Source organism: Homarus americanus, unplaced genomic scaffold (assembly GCF_018991925.1).
Source record: "Homarus americanus isolate GMGI-L3 unplaced genomic scaffold, GMGI_Hamer_2.0 scaffold16340, whole genome shotgun sequence".
In the NCBI taxonomy this organism is placed as follows: domain Eukaryota; kingdom Metazoa; phylum Arthropoda; class Malacostraca; order Decapoda; family Nephropidae; genus Homarus; species Homarus americanus.
The window spans coordinates 41620-65064 of record NW_024729824.1 but is presented as its reverse complement, the minus strand read 5'-3'; the positions used below and the strand labels follow the sequence as shown (position 1 = coordinate 65064).

Here is a 23445-nt window from a genome sequence, read left to right as displayed (position 1 = left end):
CACAACATACAGTACATATATTGTTCTCACTATTGATATTTTATTTTTTGTTTTGTATTTATTTATATTTTATTATTACAAGGGTATTAATATTATTATTATTATTATTATTATTATTATTATTATTATTTTCTTTTTATTTTAATTGTCATTTATTTTAAATATATTTATTTTTATTATTAATATTATTATTATTATTATCTTTTATTTTAATTGTCATTTATTTTTAAATATTGTTATTTATTTTATTAATAATAATAATAATAATAATATTAATATTATTATTATTATTATTATATATTATTATTATTATTTTATTATATTATATTTTCGTCCCCAGGCCTTGATGTGGGTCATTAAAATGAACTGTGCCTGAGGCTAATGCCCGTAAAAACAAAAAAAAAAACACCGCGCGCATACACACACACACACACACACACACACACACACACACACCGTTAGAACAGGGACGTGCCTACGCCCTCCCAGCATCAAAGACTGGAAGATAAGGATAATGAGAGCAATAAAAATCTTCCACAGTATGAACAAGAAAAATGTCTTTACACTTTGACACGCCCCGGTGAGCAGATACTTTCCCCACAACCACTGTAACGAGGAACAGCACAGCACAGCACATTGACACAGCAAATTGAAGAAATAAACATAAGTCAGCACAAGAATGAAAGCAGCAACACAGCACAGGGGGTAAACAGGCCCAAGACAGTGGACATGAATAATTTTATGAGGTAACAATTGAGGAAGAAACAAGATGGTCGTGGAGTAAGGAGACATCAAACGAGACTCTACTGGGGAGATCAAAGCTCACGGCCACGCCCCAAGACGAATACTACACCCAGAGAGTAAATACCAACTCCTGTAGAGGCTGTGAAGAAGGGAGTTGGAGGAGGCGCAGTAGGGTCATGATAAACAGATGGCAGGAAGCTGGAGTTGTACAAGAGGTCGCTGCCACACGGGGGTGATAGACTCCCCAGCAGCCATAAAGTATCGAGGAGATAACCACTCATCGCCCTTTTAAGACTGTTTAAATCATGGCTGGTTGACCTGCCTCGAGGTCCTACGAGTGTGACCCCCGCCCCTTCCAACTGTGTAACCTCGTCTACTTCACGTTCCAGGGAGAGGTCAACTATCCCCTTTCATTAATAATATAATTAGCGATTATCCTGGCCGACAGAACCACTGTACAGGTGTGACATTATCTCATAACCCGATAGTTCAGCACCTGATCGTTCACCTCCCCAACTGAGACTCGGATAAGAATCGTGAGTCTATAAAACAGACAGGAATATTAGCAACAACCATCACCTCCAGACTCCTAAGCCTCACTAAATAAAGTCTTCACTATACCATTACACTTCGCTCAGACTCTCATCGCCCCACAAGACTGATTATTCCCACACGCTTTGTTGGACCAATCCCTGTTATGCCTGCACGCTTGTACTCACACTGAAAAGTCACACTAACGACAAGGAAGGGGACGAGATAAAATAGAGGGAATAACGTAACAATGCAACCAAGCAAACAGTGAGGCAACGAGCTCTTCAATTAGCAAAAAAGATTCTCCCCTGCACACCTGTCCCCCTTCCTCTCTGATCATCACCTCAGTTCACCTAATAATTATTCTACCTGGAGCTTAAAATATATTACTCAACAGCTCCAGAACATTACATATATTACTAAACAACTACAGTGCCTTATAAAATATTACCTAAGAGATCTAAAACCTTGATTAATTACTCAAGAGCTCTAGAACCTAACCTAACTTCAGTGAGTATTATTACCTGATTAATACAGGTAGTGAAGGGGGAAGGGGGTGTTGTGAGCAAGGTTGGGAGTAATGAGACCGACGCTCCATACTGCTAATAAGGGATCATCCATTATACAAACCTTCCAACTCCGACAAGCTTCACCTGTGTGTGTGTGTGTGGGGGGACAAAGGTGCGTGTGGAGGGAGGTCAGTGCCGGTGTGGAGGAGGTCAGTGCCGGTGTGGGAGGGAGGTCAGTGCCGGTACGGAGGGAGGTCAGTGCCGGTGTGGGGAGGGTGAGTGGGTGTGGAGGGAGGGTCAGTGCCGGTGTGGAGGGAGGGTCAGTGCCGGTACGGAGGAGGGTCAGTGCCGGTGTGGAGGAGGTCAGTGCCGGTGTGGAGGGAGGGTGCCGGTGTGGAGGGAGAGTCAGTGCCGGTACGAGGGAGGGTCAGTGCCGGTGTGGAGGGAGGTCAGTGCAGTGTGGAGGAGGGCCAGTGCCGGTGTGGAGGGAGAGTCAGTGCCGGTACGGAGGGAGGTCAGTGCCGGTGTGGAGGGAGGTCAGTGCCGGTGTGGAGGGAGGGTCAGTGCCGGTGTGGAGAGGGAGGTCAGTGCCGGTGTGGAGGGAGGGTCAGTGCCGGTACGGAGGGAGGGGTCAGTGCCGGTGTGGAGGGAGGGGTCAGTGCCGGTGTGGAGGGAGGGTCAGATGCCGGTGTGGAGGGAGGTCAGTGCCGGTACGGAGGAGGGTCAGTGCCGGTGTGGAGGGAGGGTAGTCCGGGGTGGAGGAGGTCCCAGTGCCGGTGTGGAGGAGGTCAGTGCCGGTGTGGAGGGAGGGTCAGTGCAGGTCACGAGGGAGGTCAGTGCCGGTGTGGAGGAGGTCAGTGCCGGTACAGGGAGGGTCAGTGCCGGTGTGGAGGGAGGTCAGTGCCGGTACGGAGGAAGGGTCAGTGCCGGTGTGGAGGGAATCAGTGCCGGTACGGAGGAGGTCAGTGCCGGTGTGGAGGAGGTCAGTGCCGGTGTGGAGGGAGGGTCAGTGCCGGTGTGGAGGGAGAGGTCAGTGCCGGTGCGGGAGGGAGGTCAGTGCCGGTGTGGAGGAGGGTCCAGTGCCGGTGTGGAGGAAGGGTTAGTGCCGGTGTGGAGAGGAGGAGGTCAGTGCTGGTGTGGAGGAGGCCAGTGCGGTGTGGATGAAGTGAGTTGGAGGAAATGGAGAAGTGAACTGGAGGGAAGGGAAATGGAGGAGGGGGGAGATGGAGGAAGGGATGGAGGAGGGAGAAGATAGGTGGAGGTGTTGAAGAGAACAAGGATGTGGAAGTGTTGAAGAAGGTGGAAGTGGACAAGCTGAACCTATAACGACAACAACAGTGGCAGGGAAACAAACAGAACCCAGAGAGAATATATGAGTGGGAAGAGTTTGATGTGTAGTACCAGACCCGAGGGATGACCACTTGCTCACTCTCTGACTCTTGAGAATTCGGTGTTTCATATACGCAGGTTGAGCTTCAGAGCCTTGGGGGGTGGGGGAAAGTTGGTCAGTCTGTATAACACTGTGGGAGTCTTGGAGGAGAGGGGGAATGAGGATGAAGGTGTACAATCATTTGAATGATAAACTGAGAGAGGGGGGGGTTACTTTTGTGAATGAGACGTCTTCAAGTGTCGCTTTAAGTTATGCTATATAAAATAGTTATAAACAATGTATAGTAGAATAATTATTTAATATATGATACGGTTGTGTGTGTGTGTGTGTGTGTGTGATACAATATACTGACTCGCTCTAAATGTGTCATAAATCCTTCATAAGTTTAAATGGACGATAAAAACGTCAACAGTGTAAATCCTTTCCAAAATGTTGTAAATAATTGTGTAAATATTGTAGCCGCTACTTGTTGGCACTGTACCACTGTTGAAATTAATTTTATAAAGATTAAACAGAAAATTGTGTAGAAGGTGAAGATGATTTTTGTAATAAATTATTTAGAAATCATATTGTAATTTGTATGAATGTGTGTCCGTTGTGTCTATTCCTCCCCACTATCGTATTACGAATAAAGGGACACAGAAACCTCAATGAAGGGAGAAATAAATGGAGAAATGTGTAGAAAGTTACCAATAGGAGTAAGGCCACACACACACACACAGCCACACACACACACACACACACACACACACACACACACACACACACACACACACACACAGCCACACACACACACACAGCACACACACACACAGCCACACACACACACAACACACACACAGACACACACACACACACACACACACACACACACACACACACACACACACACACACACACACACACACACACACACACACACACACACACACACAGCCACACACACACACACACACAACCACACACACACACACACACACACACACACACACACACACACACACACACACACACACACACACACACACAGCCACACACACACACACACACACACACACAGCCACACACACACACACATGACAGCCCCGGCAGCGCCATTCGAGGAGCAGCACGAAGGTGTCTTTAGCGGCGGGACAGTCGAGGGTGACGTTACCCCCTGCCCGCGTCACTACTGGTAACCCTGTAACAACAACAACAACAGGCGTTACACCTCGCTGGTAGAGAACACTGTTAGTTAATAATAGAGAACAATATAACCAGACTATTATTGGAGAATGATTTTAGAGACCAATGTCAGGACATATTTTTTAGAGAACACACAGATTAATTTTACAGAACATTGTTAACCAATTTTTTAAATGATTTATATATTTAAAAAACATTATCAAGAAAACATATTGAGATATTAGTTTTAGAGAACAGCAAATATAAAATATTTCTAGAGAACACTGTTAGAAAACATTTAAAGAGAAAACTGTTATTGATCACCGTTAGAGAACACTTACTATACACCTGGAGAATATTATTAAAGAACTACTGGTATACAATTGATAGAGAACACTACAATAGAACACTTAATATTGTTAGAAAACACAGTCAATTTATATTCTTACACCGGTCTTTACTCCGCTGTTATCAATATGTATTTCGTAATGTTTAAACAATTCTAAGACATTTTTCTTCTATGATATTTCCACCGGAAATTATTAGATTTCTTCAGTCACAAGTGTCGCCATGATTTGCTTACATCTGGCATCGGTCTTTCTTTTGATATTAGAAATATGTTTTTCCTATAGTACTTGATGAGTTTCCAACGAATTTGATATTTATTTCTGCCGGAAATCACTAGTTTTTTTTTATATATCCCCCCCATCATGACGGGACTTGAATTTTTTCTCGAGTAAATCACACAAATAAAATACCAACCAACCAAAAACCCTTATTCATGCCCCCACATCTTGGACAAAGAATGTTGTTCGGTAATCCACTGTGTTCTAAAAACATAAGAATTTGCCTCACTATTATTCTGATAAAACTCGGCAATTGACGTAAAATAATCTTTATCACAATGTAGGCACAGCCCCACCTGTTCAGCCATATCTGGTTTATTGAGGAGGTGGCGGGGGGGGGAGCAGGGGGAGCGGGGGGAGGGAGGCGGGAGCAGAGGCGGGGGCGGGCAGGCAGGGCAGGGGGCGGGGGCAGGGGGTGGCAGACAACCTCCGTGAGACGTAAACAAATTATGGCGACACTTGTGACTGACCAAATCTAATAATCATGAAAAATTAATATCTCGGTTATCCTTAATTTCCGGCGGAAATATCATAGAAGAAAAATGTCTTAAAATTGTCTAAATATTACGAAATACAAAATTAATAACAGCGAGAGAAAGACCTTATAAATTCACCGAAAACACTATTGGAGAACTTTGTAAACTACTACAGATTTGTAACGTGTTATTTCGTCAGTTTTTATCTTATTCAGTTACAAAATACATACGATCACCACCACACCACCTCTCTTGCCGTCCAGGAATACTGCCCTCCTTTGGGTCTTCTCTCCCTCATGTACTGCTCCATTACAAACTTCATTTGAGATACCAACAACACAGATACGGAACTCCGGAACACATGACTATGAGCCCAAACTATCACAGACTATGTAGGAAAGATAGGAAAGTGGCGGCCTTAAGCACAGTATATAATGTGATGTCGAACAGTGGCGCCATCTATTGAGGATTCAGCACATTTTAACGACCTTTACAAAGTCCGGGACTTTGCAGATACATTGTTTTGATACTTCAAGTTGTCAATTGTTATCTTCACCCATTTATTTACATGAATAATAAACTACTGTAGGTGTGTTGAATCGTCCAAACATTATGGTATATAGACGCTGTCAGACGACAAACCTTGGCAGAGCCATCTAGCGAGAAAACACAAAACCTCCTATCTTTCGTATACTGTACTGAGCCAAACTAAGAGTAGCAGGTCCTCAAACATCCTCCTACGTTGATATATATATATATATATATATATATATATATATATATATATATATATATATATAAGAACACGCAGGATACAGCCAATTATGAGCACTACCAATGGTTTATAACTACGGGACAACAGCTGGAGTTAATTAGCGAAAAGAAATCCACGACTCAGCTGTTATTACAGGTCGACCTGCTGTAAATTACAAGGAACTTCAAACACAATTACGCCCACGTATCCTGAGGGAGCTAGGAGCTACAGTACACCCACGTACACTGAGGGCTATAAGTACACCCATACACTGAGGCTACAGTACACACACTGAGGCTACAGTACACCCAGTACACTGAGGGCTACAGTACACCCACGTACACTGAGGGCTACAGTACACCCACGTACACTGAGGACTATAGCACACCCACGCACACTGAGGAGCTACAGCACCCATGCACTGGGGGACAGTACACCCACGTACACTGGGAGACAGTACACCCACGTACACAGAGGGGCTAGTACACCCACGTACACTGGGGGCCAGTACACCCTGAGGCTACAGTCCCACGACACTGGGGACAGGTCACCCACGCACTGAGGCTAGCACACCCACGTACACTGGGGGCTGTACACCCACGTACAGGGAGCTAGTACACCCACGTACACTGGGGGCTACAGTACACCCACGTACACAGAGAGGGGCTGCAGCACACCCACATGCACTGGGAGCTACAGTACACCACGTACACTGGGGCTACAGTACACCCACGTACACTGGAGCTACAGTACACCCACGCACTGGGGGAGCACGGCACACTGAGGGGCTACAGCACACCACGTACACTGAGGGCACAGCACACATATGGGGAGCCGCACACCCACGTACACTGAGACTACAGCACACCCACGTACACTGAAGACTGTACACCCACGTACACTGAGGGGCAGCACACCACGTACACTGAGGGGCTACAGCACACATACACTAGGGCTACAGTACACCCCACATGAGGGGCTGGTGCCCACACGTACACTGAGGAGCTACAGTACACCCACGCACACTGAGGGGGCTACAGCCCATGCACTGAGGCTACAATACACCCCACGTGCACTGAGGCTACAGCACACCCACGTACACTGAGGGCTGGCACACCCACGTACACTGGGGGCTACAGCACACCCACGTACACTGAGGGCCAGCCACAGCACACCCACTGCACTAGAGCTACAGCACACCCGCACTGGGGACTACAGCAGTACACCCACGTACACTGAGACTACAGAGCACACACGTACACTGAGGGCTACAGTACACCCACGTACACTGGGGGCTAGTACACCCCGTACACTGGGAGCTACAGCACACCCACGTACACTGAGACTACAGTACACCCACGTACACTGAGAGCTACAGCACACCCACACGGCCACTGAGGGCTACAGTACACCCCGTACACTGAGGGAGCCCACAGACACCCCGTACACTGAGGCACAGCACCCCGTACACTGGGGGCTACAGTACACCCCACGTACACTGAGGGAGCTACAGTATACCCACGTACACTGGGGGCTACAGTACACCCACGTACACTGAGGGCTAGCACACCCCGTACACTGAGGGCTACAGTACACCCACGTACACTGAGGGCTACAGCACACCCACGTACACTGAGACTGAGCACCCACGTACACTGAGGGCTACAGTACACCCCACGTACACTGAGAGGGGCTACAGTACACCCACGTACACTGAGGAGCACACGGCACAGTACACCCGACTGGGAGCTACAGCACCCACGTACACTGAGGCTACAGTACACCCACGTACCTGGGGGCTACAGTACACCCACGTACTGGGGCTACAGTACCCACGTACACTGAGGGCCACAGTACACCCCGTACACTGGGGAGCTACAGCACACCCACGTACACTGAGGGAGCTACAGTACACCCGTACACTGAGGGCTACAGTACACCCCGTACTGAGGGCTACAGTACCCACGTACACTGAGGGGCCATGCCACACTGGGGGCTACAGCACCCCACGTACACTGGGGGCTACAGTACACCCACGCACACTGAGACTACAGTACACCCACGTACACTGAGGGAGCTACCGTACTCCCACGTACACTGAGGGAGCTACAGTACACCCACGTACACTGAGGGAGCTACAGTACACCCACGTACACTGAGGGAGCTACAGCACACCCACGTACACTGAGGGAGCTACAGTACACCCACGTACACTGAGGGAGCCAGGAGCTATAGTACACCCACGTACACTGAGGGAGCTATAGTACACCCACGTACACTGAGGGAGCTACAGCACACCCACGTACAGAGACACGGACGGACAAGAATAAAAACAACGCAAATTATGAAACTTTTGACTGAGTTTTGGTGTAATTAAAGAAATAATGAATTATTATCTTAAGACTTGATCCAATATTAGTTAATAATCACCAGGTGAGTAAAAACTATCCCTCTAGTGTCTTAACGGAGCCTTAATGACAGAGCTGATGCTGAGGAGTAATTTAATGATAGAACAATAACTAATTAATTGAGGAGGTCATTAAGAGAAGACCTATATTTTATACTGAAATAAGGATAAGTTATTAAGGATTGAAAAAAATCTGTAAAAAAAAATTTACGTAAAATTATGAAAAAGTTAATTAACGAATCATATAATGAAAAAAATTAACGTTCTTAATTAATTATGGCGGAGTTACTTAATAAGATAATGACAAAAAATATTTAAATTAATCATAAAAGATTTATTTAATGAAAAACAATACAGGTAAACTATATTTTATTATGGAACAGTGACGGTACAACCTGCAACAGGTGTGACGGTGCAACCTGCATCAGGTGTGACGGTACAACCTGCAACAGGTGTGACGGTACAACCTGCAACAGGTGTGACGGTACAACCTTCAACAGGTGTGACGGTACAACCTGCAACAGGTGTGACGGTAAAACCTACAACAGGTGTGACGGTAAAACCTACAACAGGTGTGACGGTAAAACCTACAACAGGTGTGACGGTACAACCTACAACAGGTGTGACGGTACAGCCTACAACAGGTGTGACGGTACAACCTACAACAGGTGTGACGGTACAGCCTACAACAGGTGTGACGGTAAAACCTACAACAGGTGTGACGGTACAACCTACAACAGGTGTGACGGTACAACCTTCAACAGGTGTGATGGTACAACCTACAACAGGTGTGACGGTACAGCCTACAACAGGTGTGACGGTACAACCTACAACAGGTGTGACGGTACAACTTACAACAGGTGTGACGGTACAACCTACAACAGGTGTGGTGGTACAACCTACAACAGGTGTGGCGGTACAACCTACAACAGGTGTGACGGTACAACCCACAACAGGTGTGACGGTACAACCCACAACAGGTGTGACGGTACAACCCACAACAGGTGTGACGGTGTGACGGAAGACGACAATACTAGTCTTAAGAATATAATGTCCTTAGCTCAAGACAAACTAATGTCCTCGTCCTAAGGCAACATATGTCCTCAGGCACTATACGGTGTCCTAGTCTCAAGACAATAAAGAAAAGGACATTAAAGCGACAAGCTACGTGTGTAAATTAAAATAAATTGGACACTCTGGATCGAACTGTTGTCCAATTTCGGTAAAATATTTAAACTCTTGTATTCATTTGGGTGAATTACGGGGCGTTGTAGAGTGAGTATATGTGTGTGTGTGTGTGTGTGTGTGTGTGTGTGTGTGTGTGTGTGTGTGTGTGTGTGTGTGTGTGTGTGTGTGTGTGTGTGTGTGTTCAGCGTTACTCTCACAGCCATAATCTAATCCTCTGAATATGATTTCATAAATGTCGAAAAATACTAGGCCAGTATTTTCGAGCGCTCTCACTCTTCACAGTTCGCACAAAACCTGTGATATTGTGGAATTCCTGCGTCATATTCAAGGGATTTTTATAATTTAATTTGAACATTGGAACAAAAAATAAATAAATGGTGTTATATATATGTAAGGAAAGAGAGGGAGAAGGAATAAAGAAAATATATATAAAATAATATGAATAAAAATGAGTGAGAGAAACAAAATCAGTATATGAATGGAAGGTAAAAATAAAGGAAGGTAAAAGATGAGAAGACGAAGAGGAAGACGAAAATGAATAAAAAATAAGAAGGAACACGTAGCAATATGTTCAGTAACCCCTCCCCCCCCTCCCTGCCATACCATAAAAAAATAATAATAATAAAAATATATAAAAACGTCTAACACTTGTTGATTATTGTGTCCAGATTCCAACTCCTCAGCTCAATAACCGGTTGAGATATCGCCCGGATAAACACGCAAGACTATGACAAGAGAGGGAGTAAGTAACCCCCTTGGAACGCCTATCCACAAGGCACTGTTTACTAGAGATGGGAAGAAGAAGAAGATAAAGAAGAAAAAGAAGAAGAAGAAGAAGATAAAGAAGAAAAAGAAGAAGAAGAAGACACAAATAAAAGGAAGAAAATGCTGCAACATTTTATCATAGAAAAAATAACAAGGTTTCAAGACATAAACCTGACCTTACCTAACCTTGGGACATGAGGAATGCGGCCTAATAAGACAGGGCCTAATGGAACTAGAACATATTAGAACTAGGGCCCAACAAACGACTAAATTCGACGACAACAACAAACATATTAATTTGCTCTCTCTCTCAACTGATTCAGAGACCATAGTGGTACTCAACTGACTCAAAGGACATAATACTACTCGACTGACTCAGGAAAGCAGGAAACGTCACTTGAGGCCGAGGGTGAACAAAGGCGGGTATCATTACAATGCAATATCCAGCCAATTCTCACAGCACAAATACTGACCCAAATCACCAACACAATTCCCGGGAAACAAATACTTGGTGAGGTGAAGTAGCCAGTCCATCCCTTCGACCGTCACAAACACGAGGAGTTAATGAAGGCTTAAAAAACTGAGAGGACAAGGTGAGGGAGGGTGAGGGAGAATAGTGGTAGTGGAGGGTGATTGTGAGGGTGGAAGGAGAGAGGGAGAGAGAGGGAGGGAGAGGAGAATAAGAAAGACAATGAGAGGAGGTGGTGGAGAAGTGGATTTGGAGAAAGGGGAAGGTGGAGGAGGGATGGTGAAGTGATGGAGGAGGCGATGTGGAGGGGGGGAGGTGGAGGAGGGCTGGGGAACGGAGATGGAGGATGGGTGGTGGAGAATTGGTAGAGGAGGGGTGGAGAAGTGGTGGAGGATGGGATGTGTAGGAGGGGTGGAGAAGGGTGGTGGGGAACAGGACGTCGGCCATTGCGTGAGTTCTAAGTCTGGACAATGTGTTTCCGTCTCCGGTTAAACGACCAATTCAGCCCCACTGCCCCAGTCCGCCTGACCTTGTTCTTGTGCAGTGGTGGTGGCTGTTGTTGTTGGTGGTGGTGATAGCTAGTGGTGGTGGTAAATGGTAATGGTGATAGTGGTGTTGATGGTAATGGGAATGGTAGTGGCGACGGTGGTAATAGTGATGATGGTGGTGGTGGTGGTGGTGGTGGTGGTGGTGGTGGTGGTAGTGGTGGTAATGAGTGGTGGTGTGGTGATGGTGGTAGTGGTGGTGCTGCTAGTAGTGGAGACAGTGGTGGTTGTAGCGGTGACAGTGGTAATGGTAGTGGTGGTAATGGTGGTGGTTATGGTAATGTTGGTGGTTGTGGTAATGGTAATGGTGGTGGTTGTGTTCATAATGAGTGTCGTGGGAGTTCTCTTGTCATTACTGTTTATGCTGCTCTTCTGTGTACCTGCTGTCAGACACTTGCCTCTACTGACTGACTGACTGGATAAGCAACTGATTAACATATTAACTGATTACTGAACGAATGAAATTTTCTATCAGCATATTATTATTTTTCTCTCTCCCTAACTAGATGTGACGTCACAATCTAGGGATAAAATATTAACTAGGGAATTTCTGGGTAACATGTGTTCATTAATCCCTAGTTTCATCAGTTATGGTGGCTTAAGTCACTACAACTGCCAGGGTTATGACCATTCACTCGGTCTTAGTTTAAAAAGCATACGATTTCTCGAAGACTAAATTTACAACACAAAACACTACAACACAACACACTACAACACAACACACTACAATACAGTACAATACAACACAATACAACACAACACAGTACAACACAACACAGGGATTCAGCTGACGTGTTGTTGTGATTCTGTTTACAAGTTGAGGATAAGATTAAATACTTGTGGATATTATCATTTACCAGTTATCCCTGCCCTCTATTATCGGCGTCTACCACACCATCTGTTATTTTGGTTATCTCTGTTTCCCTTGACCCCTAAAGAAGAGTGAAGGAGGAAGGAAGATAAAGGATAGATAAATTGATAAATGAATAAATAGAGTAAATGATATAATTGTGTCAAGTTTTCCTCTTAACTGTTATTATTCATTTCTTCGTATACATTATTCTCTTGTTTATTTACCTTTTCATTCTTATTTCTTTCTTTGTCTTCTTTCATACCTCACATATTTCTTCCTTCTTATGCCTTTCTTCATTCTATATTTCATTCATCTTCTAAATGTTTTCCTCTCTCTTTCTCTCTCTCAGCTCTTCTTCTCTCTGTCTCTCTCTACGTGCTAATTCCCATCTCTTTCTTTTATTTCTTCATCCTCTCTTCTTACTCCATTTTTCCTCTGTCTATCCCTCCTCCTCTTCCATTTCTTGCAATTCCATCTATTCTTACATTTTATTTTATTTAAATCCTTCTCTCTTCCTCTCTTCCTGTTCCCACCTCCTCCCCCCCTTCCACACTTCCTGTTACCCCCATCCGTTCCCTCCCCACTCCCAGGTGAGAGAGGGAGGAGGGGGAGAGTGAGGAGGAAGGAGGGAGAGAGGGAAGGAGAGGCGAAGGTGATCTTGAGGTGGTGTCCTTGGTAGAGTCTCGGCTCAGTTGCGAAGACAAATCGTGAGAAGCTGTTACCCACTGCTGGTCACTCACTGAATTTTTACTCATCTCTCCACATACCTCCTTGTTATTCACCCATTATGTTCTTACTCATGCTTGTTATTCATCCATTCTCTTGTTACTCACCTGTGTTACTCACTTCTCTTAGATCCTTACACTCAGTTAATCTCCACTCTTATTCACCGCTGTTATTTACTCATTTCAACTCATTCTTTTCAGTTATTCATCCTTTATTCACTTTGTTACTCATTCCTGTTTTTCACTCACTGACACACCCGGCACAAGCTTCCTCATCCCTTATTCTCACTCATCCCTATTATTTATCCCTGCTACTTACTCATCAACATACTTCCTCATTACCGTTATTCACTTGTTAGTCACCCTTTGTTACTCACCCATCACCACCCACCACCCTCAACACTAACTACTGCATGCACCAATACCTGTGCGTGACAACAGCTACTTACGGACTAAATTGCATCTTTCACAAATGTATAATCGATGAATAAATACAGTAATAATGGTTAATCAAGGGTAAATGTATGATGAAATATATAATGAATGGATTGAATGTCTACACGTATGAGTAATTATTGGGTAAATGTATCAATAAATGGAACGTGACTGCACTCGAGCGATCAGTCAACTCACACCAAGTTGCGTCCTTGACCTTCGACCTTAATGACCTTCAGTATAACAGCAGGAGGAGGATAGGTCAAGGTGAATACAAATACCAAGTATGAATGAGTTAGGTGGTCCCGTTCTCCAGTTCTGTTACAAACATACTGGTCGACACAACCTGACCCGACCGCCTGTACAGGTCATTGTGAGAGAAGCCGTGCAGAAATACCTGGTATAAACTATCTTTCAGTTCTCTTCTTCAACGACACCCTCAGGAAACTCTTCAGTGTACAGTTGCATTAAATCTGTTTAGTGCAAAGGAATAAATTTCAAGGTTTTTTTTTCTCGGGAGCAGTAGGAGGGGTGGTGGGGGGTGGAGGAGGGAGGTGGGATGTGGGAGGCAGGAGGGAGGGGGGAGGTGGAGGGAGGAGGGTGGGAGGGGGAGGAGGAGGTGGGAGGGGGAGGAGGGAGGTGGAATGCAGGCTGCTGAGGAATGCATATTTGAGAAGTGATTTACGTCACGCCAGAGTGTACTAATGACCGTGTGGTATGGCAAAACAACACACACACACACACACACACACACACACACACACACACACACACACACACACACACACACACACACACACCAAACCGTAGTCATGCACATCATCACCGCCACCACTCCAGCAAGCTCCAGCCGCAGGTGCCCATCCTCTCCAGTTAGTGCAGTCTGCCAAACTCCTGGGTGTTACAGACCACAAACTGGACTGGAAGGCCATGTAAACAACACATCAAAGCAGCCTCATACCGACTCTACTGTACACAAGCATGACGTGACTCAGGTCACCGAGCACCGCCACAGCTGAGGACTATCTACAACGCCTTTATTCTCCCCAAATTAACGTATGCGTCACCAGCCTGGTCGTCTTCTCTCAACTCCACCCAACAACGTCAGCTAGAAGGCAGAAAAGGGCCTGCAGAATCATGCTCGGCGCAGAATACTCCGGCTACAACAACGCTCTCTCCACCCTGGAAATGCCATCCCTCAGTGACCTCCACCACCAAGCACTAACAAGGTTTGGCAGTGGACTACTGCACCATCCTCGTCATCGTCACCCCCTGCCACCGGCAGTCCCCCGCCCACCTCGCGCAGTCCGCCACTATACAACAAAATTCAGCCCATAAGAGCCCGCCCTTATAGATATAAGAATAGCACCATCCCATCTATTGGATTTATGTACTGTACAGCCCTGTAAATGTATTAAACGCATAGCATTATGTCTAATCACATGCAAGTTTGTATATTTTCAGCCACCGGCTGCAACTCTATTAATAAACCGTTTATTATTATTATTATTATTATTATTATTATTATTATTATTATTATTATTATTATTATTATTATTATTCACACACGTAACCTGGAAGAGAGTTTCTCCCATTTCAATTACTCGCGTTGTTAGGTTGTTCATCAGAGATAACAGAGCCAATATACAATCATTATTACTGTCGCTCGTTACTATACTATTAATACTCAGGGTGTCCGGTTACCTGCTTCTGTACAGTGGCCATCATCATCATCATTAAGGAAGAATTTTAATATATTTCCCCCCAGGTTCTTATAATGGTGTACAATGAAGGTAGGACACGAGAAGGTTAGGTTAGGTTAGTTAGGTCAGGTTAGGTTAGGTTAGATCAAACTTTGGTCTTGTTATTACTACAACACACACACACACACACACACACACACACACACACACACACACACACACACACACACACACACACACACTCTAGATCAAACATCCGTCCTACACTTCATAAAAAAAAAAAAACGAACATTAATTATTGTCTGAACTACCACTCATCTGATCACTAATTGGCAATCAGTAGGAACGGGCGCCATCTTCCTCGTTAGCTGTACATGTCCTAGCATTCTTTTTCTTAAGGATTTTGGCTGATTTTGTTTTAATATTTTGTTTATAAAGAAAAAAACGCAGTTGGGTAAAGTCAGTGAACTGGGCATAACAAGGAGGACTGCCGTGTCGTGCTCAGTGTACCTCGAGGCTGGATAATGTCTTGAGAACTTTTTCAACAATATCTTGGAAAAATAAGACGTTTTAAGGGTAAATTAATTCTTCCGTGTATTATGTTACATTAATATCATTGGACTCGGTAATAATAATTCTTCTTCTTTCTTCTTCTTCTTCTTCTTCTTCTTCTTCTTCTTCTTCTTTCTTCTTTCTTTCTTTTCATTGGTATTATTATTGACGCGGTTACATAATACAGTACATACAGCAAATAAATAACACATATATATAAACACCTTTCACTTAGCCTTTATGAAAGAATGGAAAGGTACAGTTTTATCTGAACCCTTATGGAAAAATGACAGGTACTGTACGTCGTTTTATGAGGCTTCTGTCAGGTTCATTAAATACAACAGACAGGTAAGGTTTAGTGAATTATAGACAGGTAAGGTTAAATAGACAGGTAAGGTTTAGTGAATTATAGACAGGTAAGGTTTAGTGAATTATAGACAGGTAAGGTTTAGTGAATTATAGACAGGTAAGTACACCCTTCCCTGAGGTTTATTGGAAACATTTTACTATAGATATTTCAAAGCAAAATACCGATGAAAGTAGCTTAATTAAAAACTATACTGAGCAGGTAGAGTAATATTTAGGTGAAAGTTTGGCAGATATTGTTAAAAGTTGGTGAACACGTAAATATACCTCTTCCTCCCTTCTTCTCTTCTTCCCTTCATCCTCTTCTTCCTCTTCTTCCGTTCTCCTCTTTCCCTTCCCTCCCTTCCTTCCCTCCTTCCCTCCCTCCCTCCTCCTCCTCCTCCTCCTCCTCCTTTCTTCCTCTTCCTTCCTTCCTCTTCTTCTTCAGCCCTTCCTTCTTCTCTTCCCTCTCCATCCTCTTCCTTCCTCCTTTCTTTCTCCTCCTCTTCCTTCCTCCTTCTTCCTCTTTCTTCCTCCCTCTTCCTCCTCTTCTTCCCTCTCCCTCTTTCCTTCCTTCCTCCTTTTCAACCCTTCCCCTTCCTACCTTCCCAACTCTCTCCCATCAACACTCCCCCTCCTCATCTTCTTCCTCCCATCACCTCTATTTCCCCCTGCTCCCATCATCCCTCTTCCTTCTCCTCTTCTTCCTTCCACTATCTCATTCTCCTCCTCCTCGTCCCATTACCCCTCTTTCTCCCTCCCCCTTTCCCTCACCCTCCTCCTTCCATCAACCTGGTTCCTCCTACGCCTATCCTTGGCCATGTTCTTCCTCTTCCTTCTTCTTACACTCTCTCTCTCTCTCTCTCTCTCTTACTTGAGGAGAAAAGAATATGTTATCATGATCAACAAACCAATATGGTGAGGTGGACACTTCCGCCCACACTATCACCTTCACTACACGAGGGTCAGGTGCCAACTAACTTGTCCTGGCTCTTTATACCTGAAATCACAGCAGCTCTTTACCATACCTCTCGTCACCATGACACACCACCCTCCGTCGAACTCCTCCGTCACCAGACAACACCTACCTCGGCTCACCTACACCATCTACCCGTCACCAGCGGGATAACACTCACCTACCATGACAACACTACCCACCCTCCGTCACCATGCCAACACCCACTCACCTCCGTCACCATGACAACACTACCTACCTTCAGTCACCATGACAACACCACCCACCTCCGTCACCATGACAACATCTAATCACCCCTTCAGTCACCATGACAACACCACCTACCCTCCGTCACCATGACAATAATTCACCCACTCCATCACCATGATATCACCACCTACCCTCCGTCACCATGACAACATCATCACCCTCCAAGTCACCACTGCACCCTCCATCACGATAACATCAATTCCCCACGACAACACCACTTCCACCCTCCACCATGAGAAGACTACTCTACCCCAGTCACCATGACAACACCACCCACCGGGGTCACCAAGGACAACAATTCACCCACCCTCCATCACCAGATAACACCACCTCCAAGTCACCATGATAACATCTACCTACCCTCCGTCAACACAACACTACCCACCCTCCGTCACCATGACAACACTACTCACCCTCCGTCACCAAGGAGCGTGACTTCACCTACCTCCATCACCATGACAATACCACCTACCCTCCGTCACCATGACAACACCACCACCTCCCTCCGTCACCATGATAACACTACCTAACCTCCGTCACCATGCCAACACATCTACCCTCCGTCACCATGATACAAGACCATCAACCTAGTCACCATGACAACGACCCACCCTCCGTCACCATGATAACACTACCTAATTCCTCAGCTCATGATAACACCACCTACCCTTCCGTCACCAAGGACAACACCACCTACCCTCCATCACCGCGACAACACTAATTTACCTCCGTCATGACAACACTCCATCGGATCAGTCACTAGACAACACTCATCACCTGTCACTATGACATCATCACCCTCCCACCATGCTAACACTAATTTACCTCCAGTCAACACCATGAGATAACACTACCTACCCTCCGTCACTATGACAACATCAATTTACCCTCCGTCACCATGCCAATAATTAATTTACCCTCAGCCTATGACAATACTTGCATCACCTCCGGGTCACCATGACAACACCTACCTACCCCTCCGTCACCATGACAACATCATCACCCTCCCGTCACCATGACAACACTACTCACCCTGTCACCATGACAACACTACTTAATCTTCCATCACCATGACAACACCACCTACCCTCCACACCATGACAACACTACCTACCCTCCGTCACCATGACAACACTACCTACCCTCCGTCACCATGACAACACCACTCACCCTCCGTCACCATGACAACACTATCGCACCTTCCAATACCAAGACAACACCTAACGCATCTCCATCAACACCATGACAACACCACCTACCCTCCGGCTACCATGACAACACCACTACCGTCAAGGGATAACACTACCTACCCTCCGTCATCACAGATAACACACTCCACCCTCCACACCATGCCAATATCTTAATTCCACCTCCGTCACCATGACAACACTACTCTCCGTCACCATGATACCATTCCACCTCCGTCACCATGTGCCAACACCACCACCTCAGTCACCATGGATAACACCACCTACCCTCCGTCACCATGATAACATCTACCTACCTCCAGTCACCATGACACCACCTACCCTCCGTCACCATGACAACACTACCCAATTCTCCAAACACCATGACAACACCACTTACCCTCCATCACCATGACAACACTAATTTTACCTCCAATACCATGACAACACTACCTACCTCTCCGTCACCATGATAACACTATTCTACCCTCCGCTACCATGATAACACCACCTACCTCCGTCACCATAAGCGATAACACTAGCCCTCCGTCACCATGACAACACTACCTACTCCTCCGTCACCATGACAACATTCATCTACCCCTCCCACACCATGATAACACTACTCCACCTCCGTCACCATGACAATACTTACCTAATTCTCCATCACCATGACACTATCTACCCTCCAATACCACAGATAACACTATCTACCTCCGTCACTACATAATACACTAATTTACCTCCGGCTACCAAGTGATGAACACCACCACCTCCGCAGACCATGATAACACTACTCTACCCTCCGTCACCATGATAACACTACTTCCACCTCCTCCGTCACCATGACAACACTATTTAACCTCCGCTACCATGACAACACTATCTACCCTCCGTCACCATGGACAATACCACCTACCCTCCGTCACCAAGGATAACACCACCCACCCTCCGTCACCATGATAACACCACTTACCCTCCGTCACCATGATAACACTACTCCATCTCCGTCACCATGATAACATCATCTACCTCCACGCTCATATACTCACCTACCCTCCACCACGATAACACCATCACCTCCGTCACGACAACACTTGTCTACCTCCGTCACCACAACACTACTCCACCCCTCCTGGGTCATCATGCCAACACTCACTCACCCTCCGTCACCATGAGACAACATCTACTTACCTCCATCACCATGACAACATCGACCTACCCCTCCAGTCACCTTCATGCCAACACTAATTTTACCTCAGTCACCATACAACACTAACGTACCTCCGTCACCAAGGACAACACCCACATTTCCATTCTCCATCACCATGCCAACACTACCTACCCTCCAATACCATGAGATAACACCACTTCCATCTCCGTCAACACCAGATAACACTATCAATTCTCCCAGTCACCATGAGACAACACCACCCACCCTCCGTCAACACCATGACAATTACTCATCTACCTCCGTTGGTCAACACCATGACAATACTTACCTACCCTCCATCACTAAGGACAACACTACCTACCCTCCGTCACCATGAGACAAGACCACTTACCCTCCGTCAACACCATGACAATAATTAATCTACCCTCCGTCACCATGACAACACCACCTACCTCCGCTGGTCACCATGACAATACCACTCATCCCTCCGTCACCATGAGATAACACTACTCCTCCGTCACCATGCCACCACCTACCCTCCGTTACCATGATAACACTTTCATTTCCATCCTCCGTCACCACGACAATACCACCCATCCTCCGTTACCATGATAACATCATTTCACCTCCGTCACCTTCATGATAACACTACTTACCTCCGTCACCATGCCAACACCACCTACCCTCCATCACCATGACAACACTACTCCTACCCTCCGTTACTTCATGACAACACTCCATCTACCTCCGGTTACCATGACAACACTAATTTCCACTCCCTCCGTCACCATGACAACACTATCTACCCTCCGTCACCATGACAACACTACCTACTCCCTCCGTTACCATGACAACATCTACCTACCCTCCGTTACCAAGACAAATATCTACCTACCCTCCGTCACTCATGAGACAACACCACCTACCTCCGTTACCATGACACCTACCTTGACCTCCGGTTACCGCGAGACAACATCTACCACCTCCGTTACCATGACAACACCACCTACCCTCCACATCACCATGCCAACACCACCTACCCTCCGCTACCATGACAACACCACTCCACCTACCCTCCGTCACCATGACAAACACCACCTACCCTCCGTCACTATGATAACATCACCCATCCTCCGTCACCATGCCAACACCACCTACCCTCCAAGGTTACCATGACAACACCACTCCACCCTCCGGTCACCATGACAACATCACCACCTCCGTTACCATGACAACACTATCTACCCTCCGTCACCATGACAACACTACTTAATTCCACCATGCCAACACCACCTACCCCTCCGTCACCATGAGACAACACCACTCCACCTCCGTCACCATGACAACACTACCCACCTGCTCACCATGCATACAACACCACCCACCTCCAGTCACCATGAGACAACACCACCCACCCTCCGTCACCATGACAACACCACCTACCCTCCGTCACCAAGGACAACACCACTCCACTCCTCCGTCACCATGACAACACTCATCACCTCCGTCACCATGATAACACCACTCTGCACCCTCCGTCACTATGATAATACCACCTACCCTCCGGCCACCATGATACAACACCACCTACCTCCGTCACCATGATAACACTATCTACCCTCCGTCACCAAGGATAACACCACTCCACTCCTCCGTCACCAAGGATAACACTACCTACCCTCCGTCACCAAGGACAACACCACTCCACCTCCCGTCACCATGACAACACCACCTACCCTCCGTCACCATGATAACACCATCTACCCTCCGTCACCAAGGATAACACTCACCCACCTCCCGTCACCATGACAACACTAACACCTCCGTCATCATGACAACACTACCTACCCTCCGTCACCATGACAACACCACTCCACCTCCATCACCATGATAACACTCACCCACCTCCGTCACCACGACAACACCATCCTGTACCCTCCATGCCGTCACCTATGACAACACCATTCCCATCTCCGTCACCATGACAACACTACCTACTCCCTCCGTTACCATGACAATGACCATCTACCCTCCGTCACCATGACAACACTACCTACCCTCCGTTACCATGCCAACACCACCTACCCTCCGTCACCATGACAACACTACCCACCCCCGTCACCAAGGACAACACCACCTACCTCCGTCACCAGCTGACAATATACCACCCACCTCCGTCACCATGACAACACCACTCCATCTGTCACCATGACAACACTACCTACCCTCAGTCACTATGATAACATCTACCTACCTCTCCAGTCACTATGATAACATTCACCTACCTCCGTTACCATGATAACACTACCTACCTCCGTCACTATGATAAATACTACCTACCTCCGTTACTACGAGATAACACTACCTACCCTCCGTTACCATGATAACATTCATTCTACCCTCCGTCGTACTACGAGATAACACTACTCTACCCTCAGAATACCATGACATCACCTACCTCCAGCTACTATGATAACACTACCTACCTCCGTTACTATGATAATGATTCACTCTACCTCCGTCAATGACTATTAACACTACTCTTACCCTCCGTTACTATGATAACACTACCTACCTCCCGTTACCATGATAACACTACCTACCCTCCGCGGTCACCATGACAACACTACCTACCCTCCGTCACTATGACAAACTCACTCTACCCCTGAAGTCACTATGACAATACTACCTACCCTCCGTCACCATGACAACACTACCTACCTCCGTCACCATGACAACACTACCTACCCTCCGTTACCATGATAACACTCACCTACCCTCCGTTACTATGATAACACTACCTACCTCCACACGGCGATAACACTACCCACTCCTCCGGGGTCACCATGATAACACTACCTACCTTCCGTCACCATGATAACACTACCTACCCTCCGCTACTATGACAACACTACCTACCTCCGTCAATCATGACAATACCACCTACCCTCCGTCACCATGACAATACTACTTCCTACCTCCGTCAACATGACAACACACTCACCTCTGTTACTAAGGATAACACCAATTTACCCTCCGTCACCATGAGATAACACTACCTTACCCTCCGTCACCATGACAACATCACCTACCCTCCGTTAATATGATAATACTCCCTACCCTCCGTCACCCTTCCAATTCTTTACGCCAATTTATAAGAAAAGTACAAACGAGGGAGAAGACAAACCCACAAAATGACGAAATTATGAGCGGCTGAAAGAGCACAACATGGAGGCGACAGACAGCCGATCCTGAAGGTCGTCACCCGCATCCTATCGACACAACAATCCCGACCAAACACACCTCATTGGCGTAGCTTGTTCTTGCCCCCCTCGGCCTCCTGCCTATTATGAAGCGTGTAGGATCCACTTTGATCAGCCAGGATCACAGAGAGAAGGACGACAATTTTTTTATTTTTTTTTTTTTTACTTTTTTTTACTCACGAGACTTTACTGAATCTTTGTAAGGCAGGAAGTGAGGACGAGGACGAGGACGAGGACGAGGACGAGGACGAGGACAAGGACGAGGACGAGGACGAGGACTGAGACAGACACCAGAGGAAGGGAACACAAGAGATCCCTAAACACCGGACTCACGTGTGAAGAGAAGGTGAGGCCCTGTGTGTGTGTGTGTGTGTGTGTGTGTGTGTGTGTGTGTGTGTGTGTGTGTGTGTACCAG

At 46.3% G+C, this 23445-nt stretch overlaps 1 protein-coding gene across 1 annotated transcript; it reads left to right on the top strand.

The window, feature by feature from the left end:
- The first annotated feature begins 8668 nt into the window (after positions 1-8668).
- LOC121866836 (galactose-specific cell agglutination protein gsf2-like) lies at positions 8669-23312 on the top strand. Its single transcript, XM_042366573.1, has 3 exons — positions 8669-8690; positions 8985-9461; positions 23239-23312. The coding sequence occupies exons 1-3, from the start codon at positions 8669-8671 to the stop codon at positions 23310-23312; spliced, it is 573 nt and encodes a 190-aa protein (XP_042222507.1).
- The last annotated feature ends 133 nt before the right edge of the window (positions 23313-23445 follow it).

Coding starts and splice junctions, on each gene's coding strand:
- LOC121866836 (XM_042366573.1), top strand. CDS start 8,669: ATGACAGAGCTGATGCTGAGGA. Junction 8,691..8,984: donor GACAGAGCTGATGCTGAGGA/GTAATTTAATGA, acceptor ATTATGGAACAG/TGACGGTACAACCTGCAACA. Junction 9,462..23,238: donor GACGGTACAACTTACAACAG/GTGTGACGGTAC, acceptor TTTGTAAGGCAG/GAAGTGAGGACGAGGACGAG.